This window comes from Xenopus tropicalis, chromosome 5 (assembly GCF_000004195.4).
Source record: "Xenopus tropicalis strain Nigerian chromosome 5, UCB_Xtro_10.0, whole genome shotgun sequence".
Classification (NCBI taxonomy): Eukaryota; Metazoa; Chordata; class Amphibia; order Anura; family Pipidae; genus Xenopus; species Xenopus tropicalis.
The window spans coordinates 66,028,951-66,055,361 of NC_030681.2; the positions used below are offsets into that span (position 1 = coordinate 66,028,951).

General features: G+C 36.3%; 1 protein-coding gene across 50 annotated transcripts in view; it reads right to left on the reverse strand.

The window, feature by feature from the left end:
* The window catches only part of trdn (triadin), a 245,141-nt gene that overhangs the window by 34,297 nt on the left and 184,433 nt on the right, over positions 1–26,411 (reverse strand). For all 50 annotated transcript variants that reach the window (XM_031902115.1, XM_031902106.1, XM_031902107.1 and 47 more), the window contains 7 exons: positions 18,302–18,364; positions 17,176–17,220; positions 16,155–16,202; positions 5,998–6,045; positions 4,293–4,340; positions 3,449–3,508; positions 2,283–2,330 (listed from right to left, as the gene is read on the reverse strand). In XM_031902115.1, coding sequence (XP_031757975.1) covers positions 2,283–2,330; positions 3,449–3,508; positions 4,293–4,340; positions 5,998–6,045; positions 16,155–16,202; positions 17,176–17,220; positions 18,302–18,364 — 360 coding nt within the window. The remainder of the gene's footprint in view (positions 1–2,282; positions 2,331–3,448; positions 3,509–4,292; positions 4,341–5,997; positions 6,046–16,154; positions 16,203–17,175; positions 17,221–18,301; positions 18,365–26,411) is intronic.

Below are 26,411 nucleotides of genomic sequence, written 5' to 3' on the forward strand. Positions count from 1 at the left end.
CAGAGTTATAGTAATCTCTGAGAACTGCCTAATGTGAAGCAAATCTGAGTAGCTCAGCTAAATATAATGTATATATCATTGCATACATGTATACATTCCACCTGGTGAATATATTTATACTGTGTTTTCTGTACAACACTCATCGGTGCATTTGATTTGTTTTATTATGTTCTAATGTGATTTTGGAACCCTGTATTATGCTTAAAGGAGAACTAAAGCTTTACTAAAGAAATAGGCTATAAATGTTGTACATTATGTTTTGGGCTTCTGTACCAGCCCAAAGCAACTACAGCCATTTGCCAGAAAAGAACTGTGCCTCTGAAGATGCCCCAGTAGCCCCCTCTTCTTCTTTTCTCCTGATTACCTGCATATGCTCTTTGCTGCTGTCAATTACTGAGCTTAGAGACCAACTCACAATATACTGTATATACAGAATAAAAATGTATTGTAAATATAAGGCTGGTTAGTAATTCATTCACATTACATGGCAGCTTTGAAACCTGTGCAAGTAGCATTAGAATTTAATAATCAGCCACGTAGCATCATTTTATATGACAAGCCAGCCTCATTTCCTGCTTGATAATTTGAAAGGACCACTAACCTTAGCTTCTCAGGGCACACTGAGCATGGACACTGCCCCAGACATTATATGGATGCCAGGTATTATTTTTTTGTACCTTCAGTAACCAGTGTCCAGAAAGTAAGCATTCCTAAATCTTCAGCTGACTGAATGTTTACTGTACTGAGCAATGTGCATGTTAATGAACTGAGATCAAACTGAGTACTTACTGGTATCTTTAGCTGTTCTGAATCTGTGCTGTTAGCATGCCTAAAGCTGCAGCACCATTAATGGTTCACTGTGCCCTGTTGTTGCTAAGCGTTATAAGCTGGTACCAGTTTCAAGCTGTAACCCAGCCATACAGTGCCGGATTTGGAATGAAGGCACCCCCATTACATATGGTTTTCTTTGCACTGCAGTGAGTCACCACACAAGTAGTATAAACACTTACCTAAACAATAACCTATTATTATCACTTCTGCTGGGTTCTGCCCTTGCCTCTAGGGTATCTGTAAGGGATGTGTCTGAGAGTCACACTGGCAGTGGTTGGAAACTTTTTAGGTTTTTTTAGGACTTTGCTATCATAGACCTTAGAAGTAAGTTTTAATACCTTCCTGCCAAGGGCCCAGTTAAATGGCCCATGTTATTGCTTGTGCAAGAGTTAATTACATGCCTTGACATATGTTCCCTTGAAAGAAAGGGTGTCTCCAGCTGGGAAGCTTGGAACAGAGTGTTATTAGCTTCCATCAGATTTAGTAGGGATACAGAGCTTACACATTGGTTAGGTCCAGCAGATGTTACTTTGATTGCTAGTTGGGATGTATTCCTTTGTTTCTGTCCAGTGCCTATGTTGGCTGGGATTATGCCTTTAAATCTTCAAGCCATATATTAGTGTAGTGGCTTGGACATTTATGTATATGGACCTAGTTCTTTGCTAACAGGTATCTTTCATTTGGGTTCATTTCACTCCGAGGAGGTGTGCATTTTAAAGCTGTCTCTTGGTCTCAATAGTTAATGGTATTTTTTGGGAGGTGGTGCCAATACTCTGTCAACCTCAAATTAGGGCCATTGTCAGTGTGATTTTCTTTGTGTAGGTCTGGGTGCTAGCAGGTTTTTCTTCCCTTAGAATCATTGTTCGTTACTCTTCTTCTTGGTTGGATTTAAGAATGGCTAATAGTATAAGAAGTCTCCAATACATACTAGGTTCTGCACCTGGAGCTGAAAGTATGATAATGTTTAATGTTGTGAAGTTCAGCAAAGTTATTGCAGTATTCCAGTATCCTGGAGCCTAGTTTCCCTACCAACTGGGCATTAAGCTTGCCCTGTTCCGGTGAGTGCTGATATGGAGAACGTCCAGGGGAAAGGGAAAATTATATGTAATACCTGCCATGATTTTCCTTTCCTGAATGTACTCCATATCACTACATTCCCATACCCACTACAATGGTCTTAAAGCTTGTAACAAATAGGCGGTATATAGAGAACATATAAACTTTTTGCAGATAGGAGTCCAAGCTAGAATTGAATTCAGGACACCAGTGCTGCAGAAGACTACCCACTGAGCCACCATGCTGCCAGGGTTTAGTTAATAAAATCCCCCCCAAAAATAGAGTAGCTATTCCTTTCTGCACATTCAGAATATCAAACAAATACAAACTCAGAACAACAACAATGCTAACTGCTGCATGAAAAGCTTCAGTAAGTACATGTTTGGAAAACATACCTTCTTTTACATCTTTTGTTTTTTCTTCAGGTATCTCCACTGGTATTTCTATAATTGATAATATTAATGTAATTAGTTAATTTAAATTTAACCTACTATTTTTAAATTAAAAATATTATTTCACAGCAGAAGTGTATATAAGCGATATAATGTTCTTCTTAGTTTTCCTGTATCTATAGTTTTTATGGATTAGTACAGTAATATTTCAGAAACAGTTGTATATTCTGATTCAGTATATTTAAGCTTATAGTATGTCTTTTCTGATGTGCATTCATATAGACTAGCGATTAGCAAATTTTAGTAGATTCACTTTGCCTGAAAGTGCAAGAAATCCAGGATATTTCACATACTCAGTGTGAATTTCCTTTGACAGTCGGGGCTGTTTGTCTTGGCTGTTTATTCTGTGGGTGATGATTGAATAGTATGCCCTGTTACCCTTGGCCCTGTTATTTTTGAGGGCAATGCTTGTGCAGAGCAGTAAAGATCTCCTACTTAGCACAGGTTTTGTGGACAAAAATGGAATGCAGTGAAAGCAGGAGATGTGATCCTCATCACATGCTTGTGCACCCTAGGCAAATATTTGCAAAGAATTTTAGTGGTAAATTTATGAAAAACTTTGCCATGGGTGAACTCAAAGATTTTTCTATGAATTTGTCTGTGGTGAGTTTTTTTTTTTGGTTAATCCCGAAGAGGGATAATACCAATTTACGAAGCTGTGTAATAAAATAGCCACACAAATACACCACATATTACTATATGAGAAGCGGACATTGCTGTGTAAAATCTGGTGTTTTTATCAATCTGTTAATTGATTTTATAACAGTGCATATGCTGTGTCATGTAAAAACATTTATCCTTGTAAATCTTTCTGAGTAAGTTAATTTTAATTAATTTAAAATTATTCACAAACATAAAAATATAAAATTGTCAAATACACTATTGTATTTCCTGGTATTTCTTCTGGTAATTTCAGTGGTAGCTTTAAAGAATAAGGAAAGGTATAATCACTGGGGGGTGCCAAAGTGTTAGGCACCCCCAAGTGATTGTAATTACTTACCCATTATTTCTAATCTGTCATATATACAGCAAAATTTTAATAAAAGAGTTTCTACCAAGATAAAGTTCTAAGTATAATTTTCACTATAAAGTTGATTTTTAAAATATACCTGTTTTTATTTCTTTTGGTCCTTCTTCAAGTTTTCGTACAGGCATTTCCATTTGTATTTCTATAATTAAAAATATCAATATTGCCATTTACTAATGTAAAAATCTTATTTCACCTGATAAATGCAAAACTATGTATTTTATTATTTATTTTTATTTTATTAATGTAAAAAATTATTCATAGAAAAGTATTTTGGAAAAAAAGACCTTTCCAAGTATAGACCAACTTGTGTTTTTGTGGTGATATTTAGTTTGTTAGAGCTATCAGCTCAGTTCAAAGCATAGAGCCTAACTTGTGCAGTATTCTTTCACAGGGTATATATATATATATATATGATTCCATTCATCAGTTTTTGATTGCACCTTTAAGCATTATCAGAAACAGTATAAAAGAAACATTTATGGCATAGAATAGAAACAGTATGTTGAAATATAAACCTATAAATAATGTTCATTTTTATTTATTCTGAAGGCCTTATCTTAATGTAGAATTCTTTTGTTGATGTAATTCTATAATGTTCTACACCTAAATCCAGGACTAACTTTGAAATATTAATTATGAAGGAATTTGAATTTCTAATTTTAATAGGCATTAGAAAATTAAAGGATAATATTGGCTGTGGTTTATGTTCATCTTAACTTAAATTAAAAGCTTCTAACTAAACAGGTTCTACATTCTATATACACATAACATGTGAACATGTAACATGTGAACATGTTATGACAGACTTTTCTCCAGGGGAGTTCTCTATTGCCAGCCTTGCCATACTTCAGATGCTGAAACACATACATTAGCCTTTCACAATACAGCCAAGAGACTTTTTCTTTATAACTGGTAATATTTACCTTTCTTTGCATCTGGTGGTTTTGTGACATTAATCTGCACAGGAGCCTCTGTAGAAAATATTACTATACTGTTAAAGCAATGTTATGATAACAAAGAAAAACAAACTTAAAATACCTTTTGAAGCTGGTTAACACCTAGCCATAAAGGATAAAAGGGCGTAATTAGGAGCTTTAGCTCAAGTGCAGAATAGCTAATTGTGATGCTAAAGTAAGTGCATATTAACGCTATTGATATAAAGTACGTGTAGCCACCCATACTCCTAGAAAGTTGCAGCTACTAGTATGGAAGGTTAATGTGCCTGCCCATCCTGCTGTAATGAATAGCTTGTGAGTGTATACACTAATGCTAGGCAACTATGGAACAACCACCAACCACAACCTACAGTAGTGGCACCTACAATAGCACAGGGATTCTAAGGAAAAATACTGCATTATTTTTATTCACAAATATTGTCCATACACATGCACAAGTACTTAAAAAAAAATACAGGTATGGGATCTCAAAACCTGAAATACAGAAAGCTCTGAATTAGAGGAAGGCCATGTCCCATAGTCCCATTATCCCAAAGTCCATTTTAATTAAATAATTAAAACTTTTAAAAATTATTTCCTGGAGAAAAAATATCATCTTATTGGGCCCCCTGATGAAAATATTGGCATCACTGACACGTTGCTGTAGGTCAGAGAATATTTGGTACACCAAATGCCTATTCATTCTAGTTCTCATTTAACAGGTCATCTTACTGGGCCACCTATCCACAGGTAGATGTGTTTAAACCAGTGTACTCACCAGTGAAAATGTAGGATTTGGGTGTCAGAGCCCCAAATCTACAGCCAGGGGAGCAGCTTAAACCATAAGCACAAAAAGTGGGCAGGCACACAATGAATCCAGTGTCGACCGTGTATAATAAAATGATTATATCATTATATAAAGTACATTTTAAAAGTCCATAAAAAGCCTATGTACTATGATTTGAACAAGATGAAATTTACCTTAAAGATATCATTATTTTATTATTATCTGTTGATGTTGGATTCATTGTGTGCCTGCCTGCTTTATGTGCAATGGTTTGGTAACCTTGGAGCAGTAATCCCCAACCAGTGGCTCACGAGCAACATGTTGCTCACCTACCCCTTGAATGTTGCTCCCAGGTGCCTATTTGTGAATTTGAGCCTATGTGTGAAAATGGCTCACAAGCAAAAGGAGCTGGGGACCTCTGTCTTAGAGGAACCACCCAACAGTGCAGCATGCACAAAGGACATTCTACATTGAGCATTTTATGAATGTAATTGTTTATTCTAGATTTAGATTAATGTCTATTCACTGTATAGATTACAAGAAAATGTAGGGGTAGTATCACTTCCCAGTAAGTGCCATACAAAAAATGTCCACAGAACAAAGGGTTTAAGTAAAAAATGGGGGATACTGAACCATCAACAATACCACTGCACATACAAGGGATCACTTGCTCAAGGTGTACATATTTTATAGAAACTTATCTAAATTATTAAAAACCCTGTAAAGTCATTATACATAATATTTTCCTTAGTTTAATTTAATGACAAATTAGTGAAGAAAACATTAGGGAAATTTTAGTTACAGTGTACTTTGCAAAGTATCAGCCTCCAAATTAAACAAAATGACAGTGTTTTTGTAGTAATATTAGTAAATATCAGCTTCATAGTCCATGCAGCAAATAATTACCTGCTATTATATATGTAGTTGGGGCTTCTTTTATATAGTCCATCTTTTCTGTTGTTAAAAATAATACATATGTTATAGTGTGGTATTGTACAATTAAAATATAAAGTTGTCACATTTATTTAAAAGAAGAGTTGATTTTGTTGTTTGGTCCCTAGGGAAAATTTCAGTATGCATAACTGTTTCTTTCGACTCATTTGAACGTATTTGGAAAAATAAAAATAAAAAAATGTTGCTGCTACCTCACAATATCTTATAAATCTATATTTATCTAATAAATATACTGCATATTTTATACTTTATAATTAGTAAAATATTGCATATCTTAGTTAATGCCAGCATTACTTTAACTCTTTTGTAAAACAAGCTTGAGGATATTTTAAACAGTTAGTTGGGGATCTTTTTTCACATAGGTTTTGTTAGTTTATGTTATAGTCTAACCCTGATTTTACGTTTTCCAGGGGGCTGGGATAAACAGTGAATCCAATGTGAAATAGTGGTTTGTAAATACAGTGTAAACTACAAAAAAAGAAAAATTCTATAGGACATCAGCCAATCATCCAATAAAAGTACAGGTATGGGACCCATTATCCAGAATGCACATAATTTGGAACTCCTACCTTAAGTCTGTTAATAAAACCATTTAAACAGTAATTAACCCAATAGGATTGTTTTGGCTCCAATAAGGATTAATTATATCTTAGTTGGGGGTCCTGTTTTATTATTACAGAGAAAAAAAAGGGAATCATTTTTAAATATGTGAATTATTTGATTAAAATGGAGTCTTTGGGAGATGGCCTTTCTGTAATTCGGTACTTTCTGGATAGTGGGTTTCCGTATAAGAGGTCCCATACCCGTAGTACCCGTAGTACTTTATTTGCTCACCTTTAAAAACATCAGATTGTTAATGGCTTACGTGTTTTGGGTTCTATCACCCATAATCATAGGCACAAAGAAAATTTAATGCCCCATTTAAAGGGGAAAAAAGGTGTTTTTTTAAGGAAAATGGTCAAAATTTTGATTTAAATGTGGAAAAAAATAATTAACATTTTTAAAATGCTCAGATTAAAATGCATTAAAACATGAACATGAAGATTGTAAAAAAAATGGGGGTACGTAAAATCAGGGTTTGACTGTATCTACAATGCAATAAATATTATTACAGTCTTAGGAAACTTTGGATAAAAAACCTTGACTGTACCTGGTTATGCATTTATGCATTACTTGTACGCAGTGGTCAGTCAGTGGCAAGGGAAGATTTTATTAATGATAAAAGTGTAGAAAAATACATTTCATGCTAAATGTAAATTAAAACAAAAGGGATGGGGCATGGTTTCCTTTACCCCTTTGTACAGTCCCAGTAAGGCATATATATCTGTAACACTCGCCTTTCTACAGGATTGAGAGTTTCTAGGAAAAAAAGTGTTTGCATCAAATGTCACCTATTACTGGCCTTTGGATTCCCAGCTAATGCTCCAGGCCCTAACTGAGAGTGTTAGTAGCCTGATTATTTTAGAACCTAGACCTTAGAAATAAATTAGTTTTACCCCTGTCAGCTTGTGAATATTGGGGTCTGAAATTAATAACCAGTAAAGAAGTAAAGAGTATTCTCTAAATTTCAACAAATTACATACAGCATTTCAGCTTACTGATACATCATCTTGCAAATAACATCCTGTCTCTAAAATTACTATACTAGTACTCTTCCCTGGCATATTTCAATGTTCTTAAAAAATCATGTAGTGAATGTGATGACTAGTGATTCGCAGTAAATTGACGCATTTCGCAATTGGTGAATTGTTTCGTGAAACTTCCGTGAAAATTTGCAGCGGAAAAATTAGTTGCACAGATTTTTTTCTGTTGTGCGTAAAATTGAGCGTGGTCGCGCCAAATTGGGTGCAGTCGCGTAAAAAAAACAAGGGAGACAAAAAAAAATTGACGCAAATTTTCATGCCGTTTTGCAAATTTTATGGGGAAGCGAAATGGGACAGATTTGCTGTGCAGTGTGTAACCGAACTTGAAGAATCCAAATGGAGATTTGAGACTGCAGGGTAGAACATAGCCTTATTGCTGGCTATTCTCGCTACACGCTCTGCTCCACACCCCTTCGCTTTCCCTTCCTGTATGCACAACCGTTCTCATTACTCCAACCAGTACTAAGCTGCTAATACATATTAAAAAGCATGAAACATTCTTGCAGGAATTAATGGAACAACATTACAGTGAATAATAATGCAGCTTCAATGTAGCTATAAAATGAATTTAATTAATAGGTCCAAAGCAAAGATGAAAACAACTTGTTGCTGACAATAATTTGGAAATCATTTTGAATAGTTGCTCTACAAGTAACCAATAAATTAGAAAAAAGAGTCTGTACAACAGACCTTGATGCTGTGGGATTAATCCTGCAAGTTTATTTTAAAAACATCTCATGAAGGGGTGTGTTCCCAAAATGTCACATTTTTAAAAAAACAAACATTTAGGGTTAATCATAAAGCATTAACTCTTTTACTGCCAACGACGTATGGGATACGTCGTGGCAGTAAAAGGGCTTAAACTCCAACGACGTGTCCCGTACTATACATGGCAGCCCCCCTGGGCAATATGCCAGGGGGGCTGTCATGAGGGTCCTGCGAGACGATCGCTCGCAGGACCCTCCAGGAAGCAGCAGATGCGATCGCATCGCGTCTGCTGCTTCCTGCTTCCCACTGAGGAGGAGGCAATCGGGTCTTCAGGACAGGTAAGGAGTTTTTTTATTTTTTTCATTTACACACTTACACACACACTTACATACATTTATACACACTTACATACATTTACACACACTTACAGCACACATTTTAGCAGTTTTTTTTTTTTCATTTTTCACACTTTTATACACTTATTTACACTCATATACACACTTACACACTATCACACAACATTTACACATGTACACACATACTTTTTTGTACAAACACTTTGTTTTTTTGTTTTCATTTTACCACTTTGTTTTTAGTTTCTTTTACCTAAAAACTGTTTATTTTGACAGCGTGACTATTGGATCAGATATTCTGACCACTAATTACACTGTCATGTGACTTATTTTGTTGTTTCACTGATTTGCACAATTTTTGTGGTTTTATCGCATTTTATCCCTGTATAAGTGTTCCTGATCTGTTTTTAGCCTAGCTTTGCCAGGTGTAACTTTGGTGTACAAAAATAACTTTACCTATTTTGAATTCATCAGAATGTGTACTTTCCAAAAATATATGGTTTTCTGGGGGTCTCGGTATAGTTAGGGGGTGTTACGGCACATAATACGCTGACAGGGGGCTCTGTGTGCACAAGCTGAGCTGGCAGGCGAGAAATCCTTATGCGCTATTTTCATTTTGGGTTCATTACATACCGCAGACTTTGGTATATCTATGCATATTGGGCATCAAACTGTTCAGTAGACCTCTGGTGTTCCTATTTGGGGTGACTTGCCTTTGTACGCAAGAAATTGTGTGAGATAAATGCGGCAAATTGCAACATTTTTAGGCGATTTTCTGAAATGTCATAAAAACCAATAACTTTAGGAAAGCTCTGCAGATTGGTACTTTGGTGTAGAAAGGACTCTTTACCCTTGTTGGATTTGTCAGAATGTGTAGTTTCCAAAAATATATGGTTTTGTGGGGGTCACTGTATAGTTAGGGGAAGTTTTGGCACATAATACACTGACAGGGGGCTCTGTGTGCAAAAGCTGAGCTGGCAGGTGAGAAATCCTTATGCGCTATTTTCATTTTGGGTTCAGTACATACCGCAGACTTTGGTATATCTATGCATATTGGGCATCAAACTGTTCAGTAGACCTCTGGTGTTCCTATTTGGGGTGACTTGCCTTTGTACGCAAGAAATTGTGTGAGATAAATGCGGCAAATTGCAACATTTTTAGGCGATTTTCTGAAATGTCATAAAAACCAATAACTTTAGGAAAGCTCTGCAGATTGGTACTTTGAAGCAAGAAGAAATGTTTACCCATCATAGATTCGGGGGGATGTGTACATTCCAAAAATATATGGCTTTCTGGGGTGAGCATACTTTTTTGTAGCATTATCCCACATAAAGGATGTAAATGTGTTGATTTTGCAGGAGCTGAAATAATAGATCATATGGGGGTATGTTCCCATTGGGGCTCCTACATGCCACATACTTAGGTAAACCTATACATATTGGGCATCAAACTGTTCAGTGGACCCCTGGTGTTCAAATTCAGGGTGTTTTATCTTGGTACCTAATTCTATGTGGGACATAAGATGCTGCAAAGTGGAAGCTTTGAGGGGATTTTTGGAAATGTCCTCAAAATTGCTAACTTTAGAAAAGCTGTGCGGCTTGGTACTTTGGAGTAGAAAGACATGGGTACCCATTTTAGATTCGGGGGAATGTGTACTTTCCAAAAATATATGACTTTCTGGGGTGAGCATACTTTTTACTAGCTTTATCCCACATATAATGATGTAAATGTGTTGATTTTGCAGAAGCTGAAATGACAGAAATGACAGTACATATGGGGGTATGTTCACATTGGGGCTCTACATGCCACATACTTAAGTAAACCTATACATATTGGGCATCAAACTGTTCAGTGGACCCCTGGCATTCATATTTAGGGTGTTTTATTTGGTTACTTTATGACCTGTAGGAAATAAGATACTATAGACTGGAAGCTTTGAAGCAATTTTTTTAAAAAATCACAAATTTTGATAAAAACCAATAACTTTAGGAAAGCATTGCGACTTGATAGTTTGGAGTAGACAGACAGTTGTATTCTGTATTCCCCAGAATCTGTTCTTTCCAAAAATTTACAATTTTCTGGGATACAACCTTCTGTTAGTGGAATTTTTGGCCTTGAAATCTAAAGTATGCAGCTTTCTGAAGCAATGCTTTGGAAATTTGGTAGTGTACTGCTGGGAGTTTTTGACCTATACAAGTGAGAAATCTCCATAAAACTATATATATTTGGTATTGGCACGTTCAGGAGACATGGGAATTTCCAAATCAGTTGTATATTCGTGCATAAAATAATTTTTGTTTCTAGTATGTGTGATTATATTATGGAAAATTTGATTTTTTTTGCATTTTTAGACATTTAGAAGCCTATATCTTGTTACAGAATTGGAATTACACAAAAATTCTACCATATTTTGAAAGCTTAGGTTGTTCTGAAAAAAAGATATATTGTTTTCCTGGGTAAACTAAAAGTCCCCCCAAGGAAAGGCCCCTAAAGTGAAACAGTGCAAAATGTTCAAAAACTGTCTGGCAATACAAGTTCCGCTTTGACCAAAACAGCTGGCAGTAAAAGGGTTAAGAGAGGTTGTGCAAGCTCTTTTCTCTAATTTACTAAATGTTGGGGTGCCCTTCCCTCAGGCCATGCACTGGTTTCCATATACAGGAGAGGACAAGTATCTGTACAACTACTCTACAATTAACTATCATACTTTTACTAAATATATGCATTACCAAAAAACACAGGATAAAATAGTTATGGAATTGAATTTACATGTATTTTTTTTTTCTTTAGTGTGCCTGTAAAATAACCTTATCCTATCCTTAAAATTAAAGTTGTACGTTTTGAATCTCTGTAACTGTACACTGAGTAAACTATACTCATTTTGTGAATGAATCTTATGACCACCCATTAGAAATGGAAATGCCTTTAGATTACATTTACACGATAAATCAATGTACAGGAACAGGATTTGCTGACTAATTAAAGAAACTAGGTCAAATACACAGAATAAATGAATTCCTTCTCACTGCAGTTAAACAAACAGAACCAAGAATTTCACCATAAGTATATACTGTATATTTACATTCATTCATGCTGTGCATTATAAAATTAAGACAAAGTTTCTATCCCCAAATCAGAGCTGTGGAGTCAGAAGAAATTTTGGATTTTGTGCACCTGGAGCCGGCAAAAATGTACTGACCCTGACTCCTGATAAATGTATATTGTAATTAAAAAAATACAATATGTTACAATGTTCCATTTCTCATATAATAGTTATTATAAAGCCCAGTGTGTAGTTGTTTCACTAGTGTAAAATCCAGCTGAGCTATTATAAGCTTATTGTTTAATTTTTTTGTCTTTTGTTTAAACTTTAGGTTCAAGTAATGTTTGTAGTTTCTTTAATACTGTAAATAAAAAGTCCCAGTGACACAGGCTTAGTCATAGATTCCAGCCAAACTTCCTAGCCAGTAGTTCTTTGGTGTTAAATTGAATGGTGTGTTTTGTTTATGCATCCAGCGCCGGATTTCTCTTGCCGGCACCCCTAGGCCGCCCCCATTGGCGCCCCCCAGTGCGCATGCGCGAATGCGCGGCCACCCAGTGCCCCCCCAGCTGCGAGTGCAAGCTCACCACAAATCCAGGCCTGCATGCATCTACATGTACAGAGTGGAGTTTAGGCCTTAGTGCAGATAAGAAAACAATTAAAGCCTCAGTTGAAACTGAACTAAATAATAAAAGGTTCAGCAGCTGATTTAAATAAGTAATACATAAAATGTATGTTTGTCTATTTATCACAGGTCTAGCTAATTTGTACTAAGGAATTTCTAATTGTTTACCTTTTTAAACAGCAAAATCAAAAAACATCAAAGATTGTCTCTAGTTTGGCCAACATAAATGTATTTTTCATCAATAAAAGAAACAAGAATTTACACTGATGTTATCTTATTTATCAGTTGAAACAAAATACTTTTTTTCCAAGAAGATAAACAAAAAACATTGCTGATTGAGTATCACTTCTGTCATAAATTGTGTCTTTGGAAATAAGTCTTAATCCATGGGATTGCAATTTTTTTTTCTTTCAAAAACATACTTCTAACCTTTTAAGCATCACAGATCACTGTAGAGTCTATGATCTACAGTACTTCCTGACAGGGGAGGGTAGGGGTGACTTCTTTACTCTGTCATTACTTTGTAACATCAGGTGGGGAACAACTGGCCTAGATGCCAATGTGTTTTTGTTAAGAAAAAAAAAGCCATTGCAAAAAATGCTTCAATGAGTTTTTTGGTGGTTTTTCAAAATTTTCAGCAAAGTGAAACAGGACAGTTTCACTAGATACAATTAATCAAATTGTACATTAGGTTCTCAAGTATATCCTGTGCACCATATTTCTGTGTGAAGTTCCAGAAGACGTGAACTATATTAATTTATATTATATCCACAGTGTTCCATAAGAATGAAACATTATTACATTGCAGACTGCAAAATTCTATAATCTGTTTCCCATACAGGGACAGAAACTACTTTCAATAGCCGTTATGTTTACATAAAATTTTACAATTACTGAAAATGTGCAATGATAATGAATTTATATTAAGGGGCCTAATTATCAAAATTTCAGATTGCATTTTTTTGTGATTAGTGTCAAAAAGTTTTTCCTCAAACTTGTGGTCTTATTTAGAGAAATTTACTGCTCATGCACAAACAGGAGTCTGTACTAGGGAGCCTAAAGGTGGCCATACACGCACCGATATTATCGTACGAAACCTCGTTTCGTACGATAATCGGTGCGTGTATGGCATGTCGGCGAGTCGACCGATATCGCAGGAAGCTGCTGATATCGGACGACTCGCCGATCGGACCAGTTTGAAAATTTTGATCGGGCGCCATAGAAGGCGCCTGACCAAAATTCTCCCTTCAGAGCTGAATCGGCAGAAGGAGGTAGAAATCCTATTGTTTCTACCTCCTTACCTGCCGATTCAGCCCTGAATGGTGTCTGGCGGATCTTACGATGTTTCGTGCGACCGATGGTCGTACGAAACATCGTCAGATCGCCACGTGTATGGCCACCTTAAGACGCTGGGAGATAGGTAGGTATAATACCAGTGCCACAATTTATTTCAAACAGGAGCACCTACCCGGAGAAAAAGTGATTTTTCACTAGGGGGTGCCTAAAATTTTGCCATCCCACCCCCCTCTGTGAAATGTGCTTTACATGTCCTTTAAGGAGATCTACACAGCTTTATACTCAAACAATTTATTTTAAACCAATTTTTTTTGTTATACATAATTTTAAACAGGTTCATGCAGAGCTTTACTTAATCATTCAATTAATCATTCACCCTATTGTGTGTTTTCTGTGTTACAACCTGGATTTAAAATGGATTTAGTTGTTATTTATAAAAAAAAACCAAGCCTGACTGGTACTTCTCCAAAACCCACCCAGGTACTTCAGTGAAAAGTCTTTTTATTTATATATAAACTCAGATTTCAGGAGCTCATACACATTAAAATGTATATTTAAGGAAAGTGCTTTCTTTATTTTGAATATTTAACTTATAACTGGAATGTCTGCTATATTGAGTGAGTAAGTTACGATAGACAGATCCTGGGACTGGTATTGGATAGAATCATCCAGAAACAATAAAAAGAGAGATTTGTGGTTTTCTAGTCTGGTCTCTGAAATATCCTTATGTTTCCTAATATCCCTATGCTGATGGCATACAGAGGGGGGAAAAGGCACCTGGCAGTTTAAGAGTTGCAGTTGGAGTGGAATAAAGTGCTTTTATGGTGGTTAGGAAATGTCCCTCAAATCCTATTTGTTGTATTATTCCCCAAGATAAGCCCATCTAGTGTCATTTCCAGTTTGTCATTTTCAGTTCATTACCCCAGTGCATTGATGTCAGTGCATTTATCTTTAAGGGCCATGCTATCACGTAACTTATCACGTAACTGTGTAAGATGCTGGATCAGGACCTAGGGATTAGATAGGGGTTTAACAGCAAGAACATGAACACATTATTTCAGTGTTTAATTCTAAAATGAAAATAAGTGCTATGTGTTTTTGCCACTTTGACATTAAAAGCTATTTATTGTAAATCAGTGACAAAAAAAATCCAATTAAATCCATTTTAATTGCAGGATGTAACTCAAGTCAATTAGAAATTCAAAAGCGGTGAATACTTCTGCAAGACACTGTAAATAGGGTGTAGTAAAATATGCAAAAAATGTAAAATCTTAAGAAAATCTTGGTCTAGTAAAATATAACAGCCAATAGACATTTTCTTTCTACTAGTATAATGCAGGTAGAAAGAGGAAGACAAGCACAATGCAAAGTTTCATATATAAGATGTAGCATGTTTTATGCATGCAAACACATTTGTTTATGAACATACGCCAAAAAGACATGCCACAGACACACACTCAACAGCTACAGAGAAAAATAAGACAGAGCAGATGCAGAAAGCCCAGTCTGGGGATCAGCTTATTTAGCAGCCGGACAAAGAGAAGCCTGCAAGCTGGAAATGGTGTTCTAAGCAGGTGAAAGCTGGAACTGCTTGCTGGCTGCAGGAAAACACAATGCACACTCAGCTAACAAACAGAGTGCATTACAAAGATGAAAATTAAAAAGTTATTGTCTAATTAGAACTGCATTGTTTCTGGCATAGGTTTTTCAACTCTTCAGTACTATTTGCCTCATGTATTACTGCATTACCCTGCTTCCTAACTTACTTCCTCTGTTTCTTCATGTTTCTATGCTATGGGGCTGATTTATCAATGTTCAAATTTAAACTAATTCTTTACGATTCACCATTTTTTGCTGTAAAACTCATGAATTCAAATTAGGGCTTCCAAATTGAAAAGGTTTGATATGAAGCAAAAAAAAGAAAAAAAAAATTGAATGTAAAACTTTGGCATCTAAAAGCTTGTGAGTTTATTTCAAAGTCAATGTAACCTTTCCTAGGCAAAATGTGTTTTTCAAATTTTTATAAATTTTTTGAGAAATGTAGACCTATTGAATATATTAAGTAGATAACAAATTCGAACCACTGAAGTTATTTTCCAGTTTTATTCAAGATTTTTAGATAAAACAATTTTTTTTTAATAAATAATTTTTGATAAATAAGCTTCTAAATGTTTACATATTTTCCTGCAATAATGCAGTATCACCCTTAAAATATTTTATGTTTTTGTGAACTTGAGGTTCTAGAATACTAGAAAGCTCTTTTTGGCAATGCTCTGTCAATTTATATGGTATCATCCTTCTGGAACCAAAGAGAACTCTTTTTACTAGTCTTCACATAAGTATTGTGACCCAACGGCTCGGAATCTGTTAACCAATTACTTGCAATTACAAAAACAATGATGTTTAAGGAATAAGCATTATATAATTGAAGTTAATGCTTACTCTACCTTGTGTTATTGGTTCAGCTTCTTTTTCCTCTTTTTTAAGTAACATTTCTGCAAAATATAGATAAGGCTTAATGATGTTTTTTTGTGGAATCAATGTTATTCTTTTGTATTCAATGTTATATTTTTTTTAATTTCTATGTAAATGCACAGATCTACATTTTTAAATAGTGTTAAAAGTAACAAAAGAAAAACCCCTCCAAAACTCCCTACCTCTCTCTATCTGTCACAGTAAGCAAGGAGAGGGAGAGTTGAGTTGTTATTCTCATATCTTTTTTTGCACCAGAATGTGAATGCAATATGAACATCTCTTCTCAGCAACTGTTCAGAGTCAATGTAGGGTTTATGTCCTAAGTGCATTGTTAAAACAGTAGCAACTACAGATTTCAAAGAATTCTTAACGTATTAAAGGTGTGTTAGCTTAATGTATTAAAGGCATGGTTCACCTTCAAGTTAACTTTTGGTTCACCTTCAAGTTAACTTTTAGTATGTTATAGAAACGCTTATTCCAAACAACTTTTCAATTTATCTTCATTAATTATTTTTTATAGTTTTTCAACTATTTGCCTTCTTCTGACTTCTTTAATTGGGGGTCACTAACCCTAACAGCCAAAAGACTATTGCTCTGTGAGGCTACAGTTGTATTGTTATTGTTACTTTTAATTACTTATATTCTAAAGAGGTCCTCTCCTAGTGTCTCATTCAAACCACTTCCTGGTTGCTAAGATCGTTTGAGCCCTAGCAACCAGATAACTACTAAAATTACAAACTGGAGAGCTGCTGAACATAAAGTGAAATAATTAAAAAACACAAATAATAAAACATGATGACCAATTGCAAATTGTTTTAGAATATCATTCTCTAGATCATACAAAAAGACCTCAAAGGTGAACAACCCCTTTATTACAACCTCTTGTATTAAAGGTAGTATAGTGGTTATTTAAGCACATATACATGGGGACTTGTTTTAGTAAGCATTTTTAACTAAAGTTAATGGCACATTTTATTGACAGTCAGTTCTTACCTCTTTTGGTCCAATCTACAGAGACATCTGGTCTTGAAGCAAACCCTAGATTCATAATGAATGTTTTTATTGGAATAGCACACAATATATATTTGAAAAAAGAACAAAGAACAATGTGGTATGCTTTAAAAAAAAAAAAAAATACATGGCTTTGTTGACAATTAAAGAATAGATGGTACCATAAGTAAGAAGCCAACAGTAAGTACACAGTGTAAGGATTAGTTTCAGTGGGTTTGTTGGTGCCACTCAATGTGTATCTTGTCTCATGTATGCAGTCTTGAAGCAGCTGTTCCAGGGAGCATTCATTTGTGAGAGATGCAGGTGGGGTTTTCCCTTTGAATTACATAGTTTAAGGAAACAGCATGCAACAGTGAGGGAGATGCAATTATGGAGGATGAATAGGCAGCTACCTGAGCAGTCTCTGGCAGTGGCCAGTAAAGTGGTGAGTGTAAAAGGGTTATATGAGGGAAAAAGGTTTGTCAAGGTTTGCCGTTTCGTGAATTTTCTTGCCATTTCGCAAATTTTATGACAAAACGGGACAGATTCTCTCATCACTATATCAGACAAATGTAAGTTATTTTTATGATAAAGTGAGCAAGCAGTTGGACAGTTGGGTTGCAGTAGATGTGATATATTTGGATTTTGGTCTTCAGGGCTCAAACAGGGCAAGTAAGGGAACAGAGATTCTTAGTACCAGAAGTAAGACTGGCCAAGTAGAGGTTTTTTTTGTTAGAGAAGAACACGTAAAAGGATATCTATATATAAGGGGACCATATAATAAAATCTCTAATGCTTTATTTACCAGTATGTCCTTTTAGCAGACAAGAGGGCATCCATTAACATTAGAAGAAAGAAGGTTTCATCTTAATATTCGAAAGGTTTTGTTTTTTTTTACAATGAATACAGTTAAGCGTCTGATACACCTTGGCATATCTTTTTTTATCAACTTATTAAATCAACTATTCACATTAACTATCCACATTAATGCTTTCAGGTTCTGTTTTATCACAGCTTATGAAATTGTATTTGAAAAGATTAATAGTTTACTCATTTGCATTGCACATTATTGATGTTTTTTGTGTGAAGATGTTAACGTTAAAAAAAATTCAAAAATAATTTTACTTACTACCATGTGAATCTGACATGATTATGATCAATCGAGGCATGATGCCAAAATCTGTAGATACACCTACAATAAAGAAATATATATTTTAACAGTATAAGTGATTTTGCATGAACTTAATACAAGGCAGTACATACACTTGGTGGGGGGGGGTCATTTATAAAGACTAGGCAAATTTGCACCTAGACAGTAACTGATGGCAACAAATCAGATGATTGCTTTCAGTACTGAAGCTAGCTGGAAAAATCTAACCACTGATTGGTTGCTATTGGTTATTGCCCACGTGCTTAGTGTTTATAAATGACCCCCACTGTATTACCAATGATATTTTCAGTTGTCAAAATATACTGTCCACATTAGAACACAGTTGTACTTGGGAACCAGACATACAACTTAACACAAGAGAAATATAAAGTTGCTCATTTTCCAATACATTTTTAAAAAATGAGCATACAAAACCTAATTCTGAATTACATATGTTCTGCAGATGTCAACATATCATATCTGATATTTCAAATTTAGCTTAAAGGACATGTAAAGCCTACATTTGCCTACAATGTATATCAGTTGGGCACATCTCCCCCACCCAAATGGCATCATTTGTATTGCATATATCCCCTCCGCTTGCCAGCACCATCACATTTTCCTAAAGCAAATAGCAGCTTTCACCTGGTGGCCATTTTTCCTCTGATACATAATTGGATACATTTAAATCTGCAAACAGCATACACGCACACAAAAACTCTTATTCAGCATACATTTCATCAAGAATACAGGCTCACACAGGAATAACTGTCTTTGATAAAAGTTCTGCTTTGTTTTAGCACTGTAATGGTAAAGCTGAGCTCAGGAGAAAAAACTTGAAGCAGACAGCTAGAGCTGAGTTTCTATGGGAACCAGCAATGCCATCTCTTCACTGGCTGCTAGACTGGGGGGCGTGTTTAGTGATCTTAGCTTAGAACAACTGAGCATGCCCACAAGCCAACAGCCAAAGCAAATTCCTGAGGGAGGGGGTGGAGTAGGTTACAGGAGGAGAAGCAAATCTAAGTGATTAAGGGGATGTTGCAGCCTTACTATTAACCTCTGGAAAAACCAGTGTAGCAGGTATTGAAAGATTTCAAAGAGGCTGTTCACTGATTAAATTTTTGTGTGTGGGGTTTACATGTCCTTTAAGTAGAAAAAACAACAAATCAAACCATTAATCATAGATCATTGTTATATTTTATGCTTTTGTCTTTATGTATATCCTATAACACTTTGCAAACATAAAGCTAAACGCTAAAAAAAGCTACTGTCCTTTTTTTATATAATTTTATCCTGTAAAGAAATTAAAAATAAAACTCCAGAAATTATTTTTCAAAACCTCAAAGTCTAAAGACCTTGAAGGGAACATGTTATCTCCAGAAAACACCTTGGAGAGCTGTCAGATTCTGCTAAATGTTAGTGCACTTTGATTCAGACTGGATTTTGAAAGGCTATTATCAGTTACAAAACTCTCAATATGATTTACATAAAATTGAGCATGGATAAGATGTTTATTTAATGCACATCATATCTGGTAGGAATATAGTCTTATTTCTATCTAGCTAAAGAAAATTATTTTATATTAAAAGCACAGTGAGTGAATCAAAGTAACTCAGATGCCTGGAGGCAACATTGCATTCGCCCATATTGTTTAAACTGTAAGTAAAGTTAGTTGTGGAGTTAACTAGATTTCTGGGTACATTTTAAGCCTGTTTTATTAAAGGACCCAAGTAACAAATAATTGTATAGAATGCAAGCTCATGCTTTACTCCAGGTTTGAAAAAGGTTGAACATAACTTGCATGCCTTGCCTTGATAAGTACATAAAGTAACAGTTCAGGAAAAAGTAATAAAAAATTAACAAAAAACATACTTTACTGCAGGTATTATTAAAAGGGGTTTTGCCACTAGTTAACACTAGTTAACTAGATTTCCTAGGTGTCTGCATGTTTTTTAATAGCAAATGTGGACACTGCAGATTAATAGGACCTCCCAATGAATGAATTTGAGCAGTAATCACGCAGTGGGAGTTTCTGTCCCATGCAGAAAGTCTGTAGAGCACATTACCCTTTGCCACGGATGTAAATGTAAGAGCACTAATAGCCATTTTTTCACTTGGGCCTGAGGCAATGCTTTTTTTTGCATTATGTGACTGTATGACATTGTACATACATTCATGTATTACTTTGGAGCAGGGCCGGAACTAGGGGTAGGCAGAAGAGGCAGCTGCCTAGGGCACAACGATTGAGGGGCGCCAGGCAGGAGCCTCTCCTGCCTACCCCTAGTGCTACTTTGTCATTGCCTCCGCCGCTTGTCATTAGCGGCGGAGGCAATGACCGATCTAATCGCACCGCCCCCCCCTGCACCTCCTCCTGTGCTTTGGCGCGCATGCGCCGTTCGGGGGGGGGCGGGGAGGAGGGCAGAGTTGGCCGACCGAGTTGCCTAGGGCGCCCGGTCGGCTTGGCCTGCCCCTGCTTTGGAGACATTAAAAATGATGATGTAATCCTTTTTCCTGTCAACAATGTAGAATCTATGTTTCAAGGTTTAACATTATTCTATGCAAAAAGCTTCTGGCCTATTAATGAACATTTACCACGGACACTAAGCATGGAGAAACTGTGAGGCAGTGAGATAAACAATGTTATATGGTATTTTGTAAATACTATTAATGTTACAGAATCTAATACAGGTATCGGACCCCTTATCCGGAAACCCGTTATCCAGAAAGCTCCGAATTACGGAATGCCCGTCTCCCATAGACTCCATTTTAATCAAATAATTCAGAATTTTAAAACTGATTTCCTTTTTCTATGTAGAAATAAAACAGAACCTTGTAATTGATTCCAACTAAGATATAATTAATCCTTATTGGATGCAAAACAATCCTATTGGGTTTAATTAATGTTTTATTGATTTTTTAGTAGACTTAAGGTATAGAGATCCAAATTACAGAAAGACCCCTTATCCAGAATACCCTTGGCCCCGAGCATTCTGGATAATGGGTCCTATACCTGTACTTAGCTTTAGGAGATCTGGCAGTAAAATGTGTCTTTACTCCATTTTACTTACCGCTTTCTTTGATTATCTAAATTATCTTAAACTATACAAATCTCTTCAAGGCATATTTGGGAATTTCTGCAGTTTTATGTGTATTTTATTTGTCATGGTTATTCAAACAAACTAGTGCTATGCAAGATATTTAACCAATTTAAGAATGAAAAAGATAAAAGCAATTAATTTCATAGATGCCTTACTAAAGGCTCCTTTTTTAACTGATGGTGGTATATGAGGCTTTAGTAGAAAAATTAGAGTACAGATAAAACAATATTTCTAAAGCAGCGAGAGTAGAGCCACAATTTGCCAGAGTGAAATTCCTCTACTCTCTGTTGTTTCTATAGAATTTTTAAAGACCAACATATTGATGGGTAAAAGTGAGAATTCATCCTTTGATAAATACACCTCTAAAAAAACCCATAAAAATAAGGAATTTGATGAGAACAGGGAAAAAGCACACTACTTTATCACTAGAAACAACACTACTTTTTTTTTTCAACAAACCCAGCACTGATAATTATTGATAGCTGGTTGATTCATAAAGAAGTTCAAAGCAAATTAAAAGTACCCAGAATAAAAGACCTGGTGTATCCACCCCTAAAAGAGCTTAGCTTTGTGAATAACAAATCACTTTATTAAATCTTCCAGATTTATTTGGTGTCAAGAATTGTGCAGAGATATTTGTAATATATGCAGGGCCGGATTTCTTTCTGAGGCGCCCTGAGGCCGCCCCTGTAGGTGTCCCCCTCTGCGGCCTCTCCCCAATGCGCATGCGCAAACGCTCCTTTAAACTCCCATACGGAGCAGTGGGGAGAGGTCCCGACCCTTAACTTCTGCCGCCCTAGGCCCGGGCCTTTGTGGCCTCTCCACAAATCCGGGCCTGGATATATGTTATTGTGGTGCTATTACACAAAGGATCTAATTCTCAGCCTGAAAAATAAATCCATGTTAGTTTGATATCTGTAGTAGAAAAGCTTTTAAAGGGCACAATAAGGGATACCATACAGGAATTGATTTCAAAATACCAATGCTGCAAGTTTGTGCTAGCCTGGTTTTATGTGCAATAAAACGTGTTCTACAAATTAAATGGTTTCTATAAGAAGAACCAGGGCTGGAACTGCAGACTAGGTATGTGCCTAGAGCACCACAGAGGCTGAACTGAAGCTGTCTGCCAATTAGCTATAGAGAAGAGTAGGACTCACCACAGCAAAATCACTACCTGTCCGCATGCCCCTGGGCCCACGGGCCTTGCTCCTTAGCAACCACCCCCCATCACTTTACTGTGGCAGGGGGTGTGCTTTGGGTGCCATTTAAGTTGTATATTATGAAAGGTGCTAGAGATTAGCACATTTTTCTCCTGGTATGGATCCGTTGTAAAATTTGTGTTTTTGCAAGTGGCAAAAAATGTCATGTGCTAGAATTTTGCCATGTTTTTTCTTTTGCTGAAAAAAAATGTGTTCTTTCAAGCAGGTTCAAGCAGGAAATTGTAAGAAAAATATACCAACTGACTCCAATCCAATACATTTTGGTGCAACAAAAAATGCAAGATACAAAAAAACACCTATTCACTTCAATGCATCTGCTGAAACTTCTTAAAATGTCAGTTTCTTTAATTTCATTTTCAGCATTTTATCAGTGAAGTTAAACAAGGCAGTTTGCTTATCCCTGTTGGATGCAATATATTACAAAATGATGTTGTAAATAGAAAATTGGACCAATGTTGTTAGTGGATTACCACAGGGGTCTGTACTTTTGCTTTTTGACATGTTTATTCATGACCTTCAGGTGGGACTATTGCTAAATATGTGCCAGATTGTAAGTTCCATGTTGACTGAAGTGGATAAGTAAATTGGCAAACTGCAAACTGGCAAATAAGGTTTAAGGGGCAGACCTATAAAAATTATCCATATATCAGTGTTGCTGACTTCAGAAAAAAAGTGTGTAATTTCCTGAGCTCATTAGTATTTTCCCAGGTGATTGCTTTGACTTGCTCAAGAATGGTATTTAAAAAAAAAAAATTAGAGTCATTTTTTCTTCTTCTTATTATTATGAGCAGGTTTCTTGTCAAAACTAAAAAGTTAGCCAAATTTAAGGTTGTCAATAACCCAATCATGAAAAAAAAATGCTTTGTGCCTTGTATTTTCTGCAGACTGATCCTCCGAACCTGGGATGTTTAAAAAATCAGTGCCAAGTGTAGATACAGTAAATGCAAGGTTCAAGTGTGCTGGGGGTCTCCTGAATTGGCAACACCTTTTAGTACAACTTAAGGCAGTGTCAATAAGGTCTTCTATTCTAAAGTGAATATAGTGAAAAAAAAATTTTGTTTAAATCTGGTACCAGTATTAAATGTATGTTTACCAATGCAAGGAGTCTGACTGGTAAAATGGGAGAGCTGGAGGTACTGGCGTTGGAGCGGAAATATGATGTAATTGGCGTTGCTGAAACTTGGTTAAATGAGTCTCATGACTGGGCAGTTAATATTGGGGGGTATACATTGTTTCGGAGGGACAGGGGCAATAGAAAAGGAGGAGGAGTGTGTCCATAATAGTGACCATAATGTTATTGCATTTGATGTTCGGTGCAGGATACAAATTTACACTGGGGGACACCGAATTTTAGAAAAGCAAATTTTAGCTCCTTATGGTCAGTGCTTCAGGGCATAGATTGGGGCATTATGTTTTCTGATTAACAGATAGCAGAAATGGTTGTCATTTAAAATTATATTAAATCATTACTGTTCTCAATTTATTCCATTAATAAGAAAAAGTAGAAGTGTTAAGAATCACCCTATGTGGCTTAACTCTGAGGTAAAGAAGTTAATAGTGAAAAAAAGGAAAGCTTTTAAGAAATATAAGTCATAGGGCACAGTAGCTGCGTTTAATGAATATAAACACTATAATAAATGTTGTAAAACAGCAATCTGGAAGGCAAAGATAGAAAATTAAGAGTGCATTGCAGCAGAGGCCAAAACTTAACCCCAAAAAGTTTTTTAAGTATATAAATAGTAAAAAGATGCAGGTTGAGGGTGTGGCCCCATTGAGTTATAGTAACAATATGGTTACAGTGGAGACAAAAAAAGCAGATGTGCTTAACCAGTTCTTTTCTTATGTGTATACAGTAGAGGAGCCAGAGTGCCAAGCCCCACCCAATAGCTGCACTGTTGCCTCAGCTCCAACTACGCAGTGGTTGACACAGGATATGGTGCTTAAAGGGTTACACAAGATAAATGTAAACAAGGCACCTGGGCCAGATGGAATACACCCTCGGGTACTGAGAGAGCTAGGGGCAGATTTACAGTGGCCTTTGTTTCTGATATTCTCAGACTCACTTTCATCAGGTATGGTACCTAGGGATTGGAAGAAGGCGAATGTCATTCCTATATTTAAAAAGTTAGTAAGATCTTAGCCTGGCAATTATAGGCCTGTAAGTTTGACATCTGTGGTGGGCAAGTTATTTAAATTCTTGTTAAGGGATCACATGCAAAATTATGTAATGGAGAATGGCATTATGAGCAGTAATCAGCATGGCTTTATGAAGGACAGGTCATGTCAGACCAATTTAATTGCTTTTGATGAGGTAAGTAAGAAGCTGGACAGTGGGGATGCAGTGGATATAATCTATTTGGATTTTGCCAAAGCATTTGATACCGTTCTACCGTACCACAAACTCCTGCCTCTAAACTAAGGTCTATTGGTCTTAGTGAAGTCCTTTGCACATGGATAGAAAACTGACTACAGGATCGGGTACAGAGGGTGGTTGTTAATGGTACATTCTCTACTTGGAGTAAGGTTCCCAGTGGGGTCCCTCAGGGTTCTGTACTGGGTCCACTTTTTACTGGGTCCATGTTTAACTTACATAGTTACATAGGGTTGAAAAAAGACCAGACTTCATCAAGTTCAACCCTTACAAGTAAACCCAGCACACACAACCTATACTTACCAATCTATACACTCACTTACATAAACTATATATACAACTGCTAATACTAACTGTAGATATTAGTATCACAATAGCCTTGATTACTATGCTTTTTCAAGGACTTATCCAGGTCCCTCTTAAAGGCATTAACAGAATCTGCCCTTACCACATCTCTAGAAAGGGCATTCCACAACCTTACTGCACTCACCGCGAAAAACCACCTACGCTGCTTCAAATGGAACCTCCGTTCCTCTAATCTAAAGGGGTGGCCTCTGGTGCGTTGATCGTTTTTATGGAAAAAAGAACACCCCCCTATCTGCCTATAATCCCCTCTAATGTACTTGTACAGAGTAATCATGTCTCCTCGCAAGTGCCTCTGTCTCTGTACTCTCTCCAGCTCATTAATATCCTTTTTAAGGACTGGAATGTTCCATTTACCACCACTCTTTGTAATCTATCCTTCAGCCAGTTCTCTATCCAATTACAAATATTATGTTCAAGGCCAATATTTCTCAATTTGATCATTAACCTTCTGTGAGGTACTGTATCAAACGCTTTAGCAAAGTCCAAGTAGATGACATCAACTGCCATTCCAGCATCGAGGTTCCTGCTCACCTTCTCAAAAAAGGCGACTAAATTAGTCTGGCAAGATCTGTTACACATAAAACCATGCTGGTACAAACTTATAGTATTGTAAACTGCAGTGTATTCAAGTACCCTATCCCTTATTACCCCTTCCAAAATCTTTCCTACTACTGATGTCAGACTAACAGGCCTATCGTTTTCAGGCTGAGAATGGGATCCCTTTTTAAATAACAACACCACATTAGCAATTCGCCAGTCTCTCGGCACCATGCCAGACCTCAACGAATCCTGAAAAATTAAGTGAAGAGGCTTGGCAATCACAGCGCTAAGCTTGTTTAATACCCTGGGATAAATTCCATCCGGTTCTGGACCTTTGTTTACCTTTACATGTCCAAGTCTCTTTTGAATTTACTCCTGAGTGAGCCATGTGTCAGTAGCTAAATTACTAGAACTGGACATATTAAAAGGGAAGCCTTCATTAGCTGGCTCCTCAGATGTATAGACAGATGAAAAATAAGAGTTCAAAATTTCTG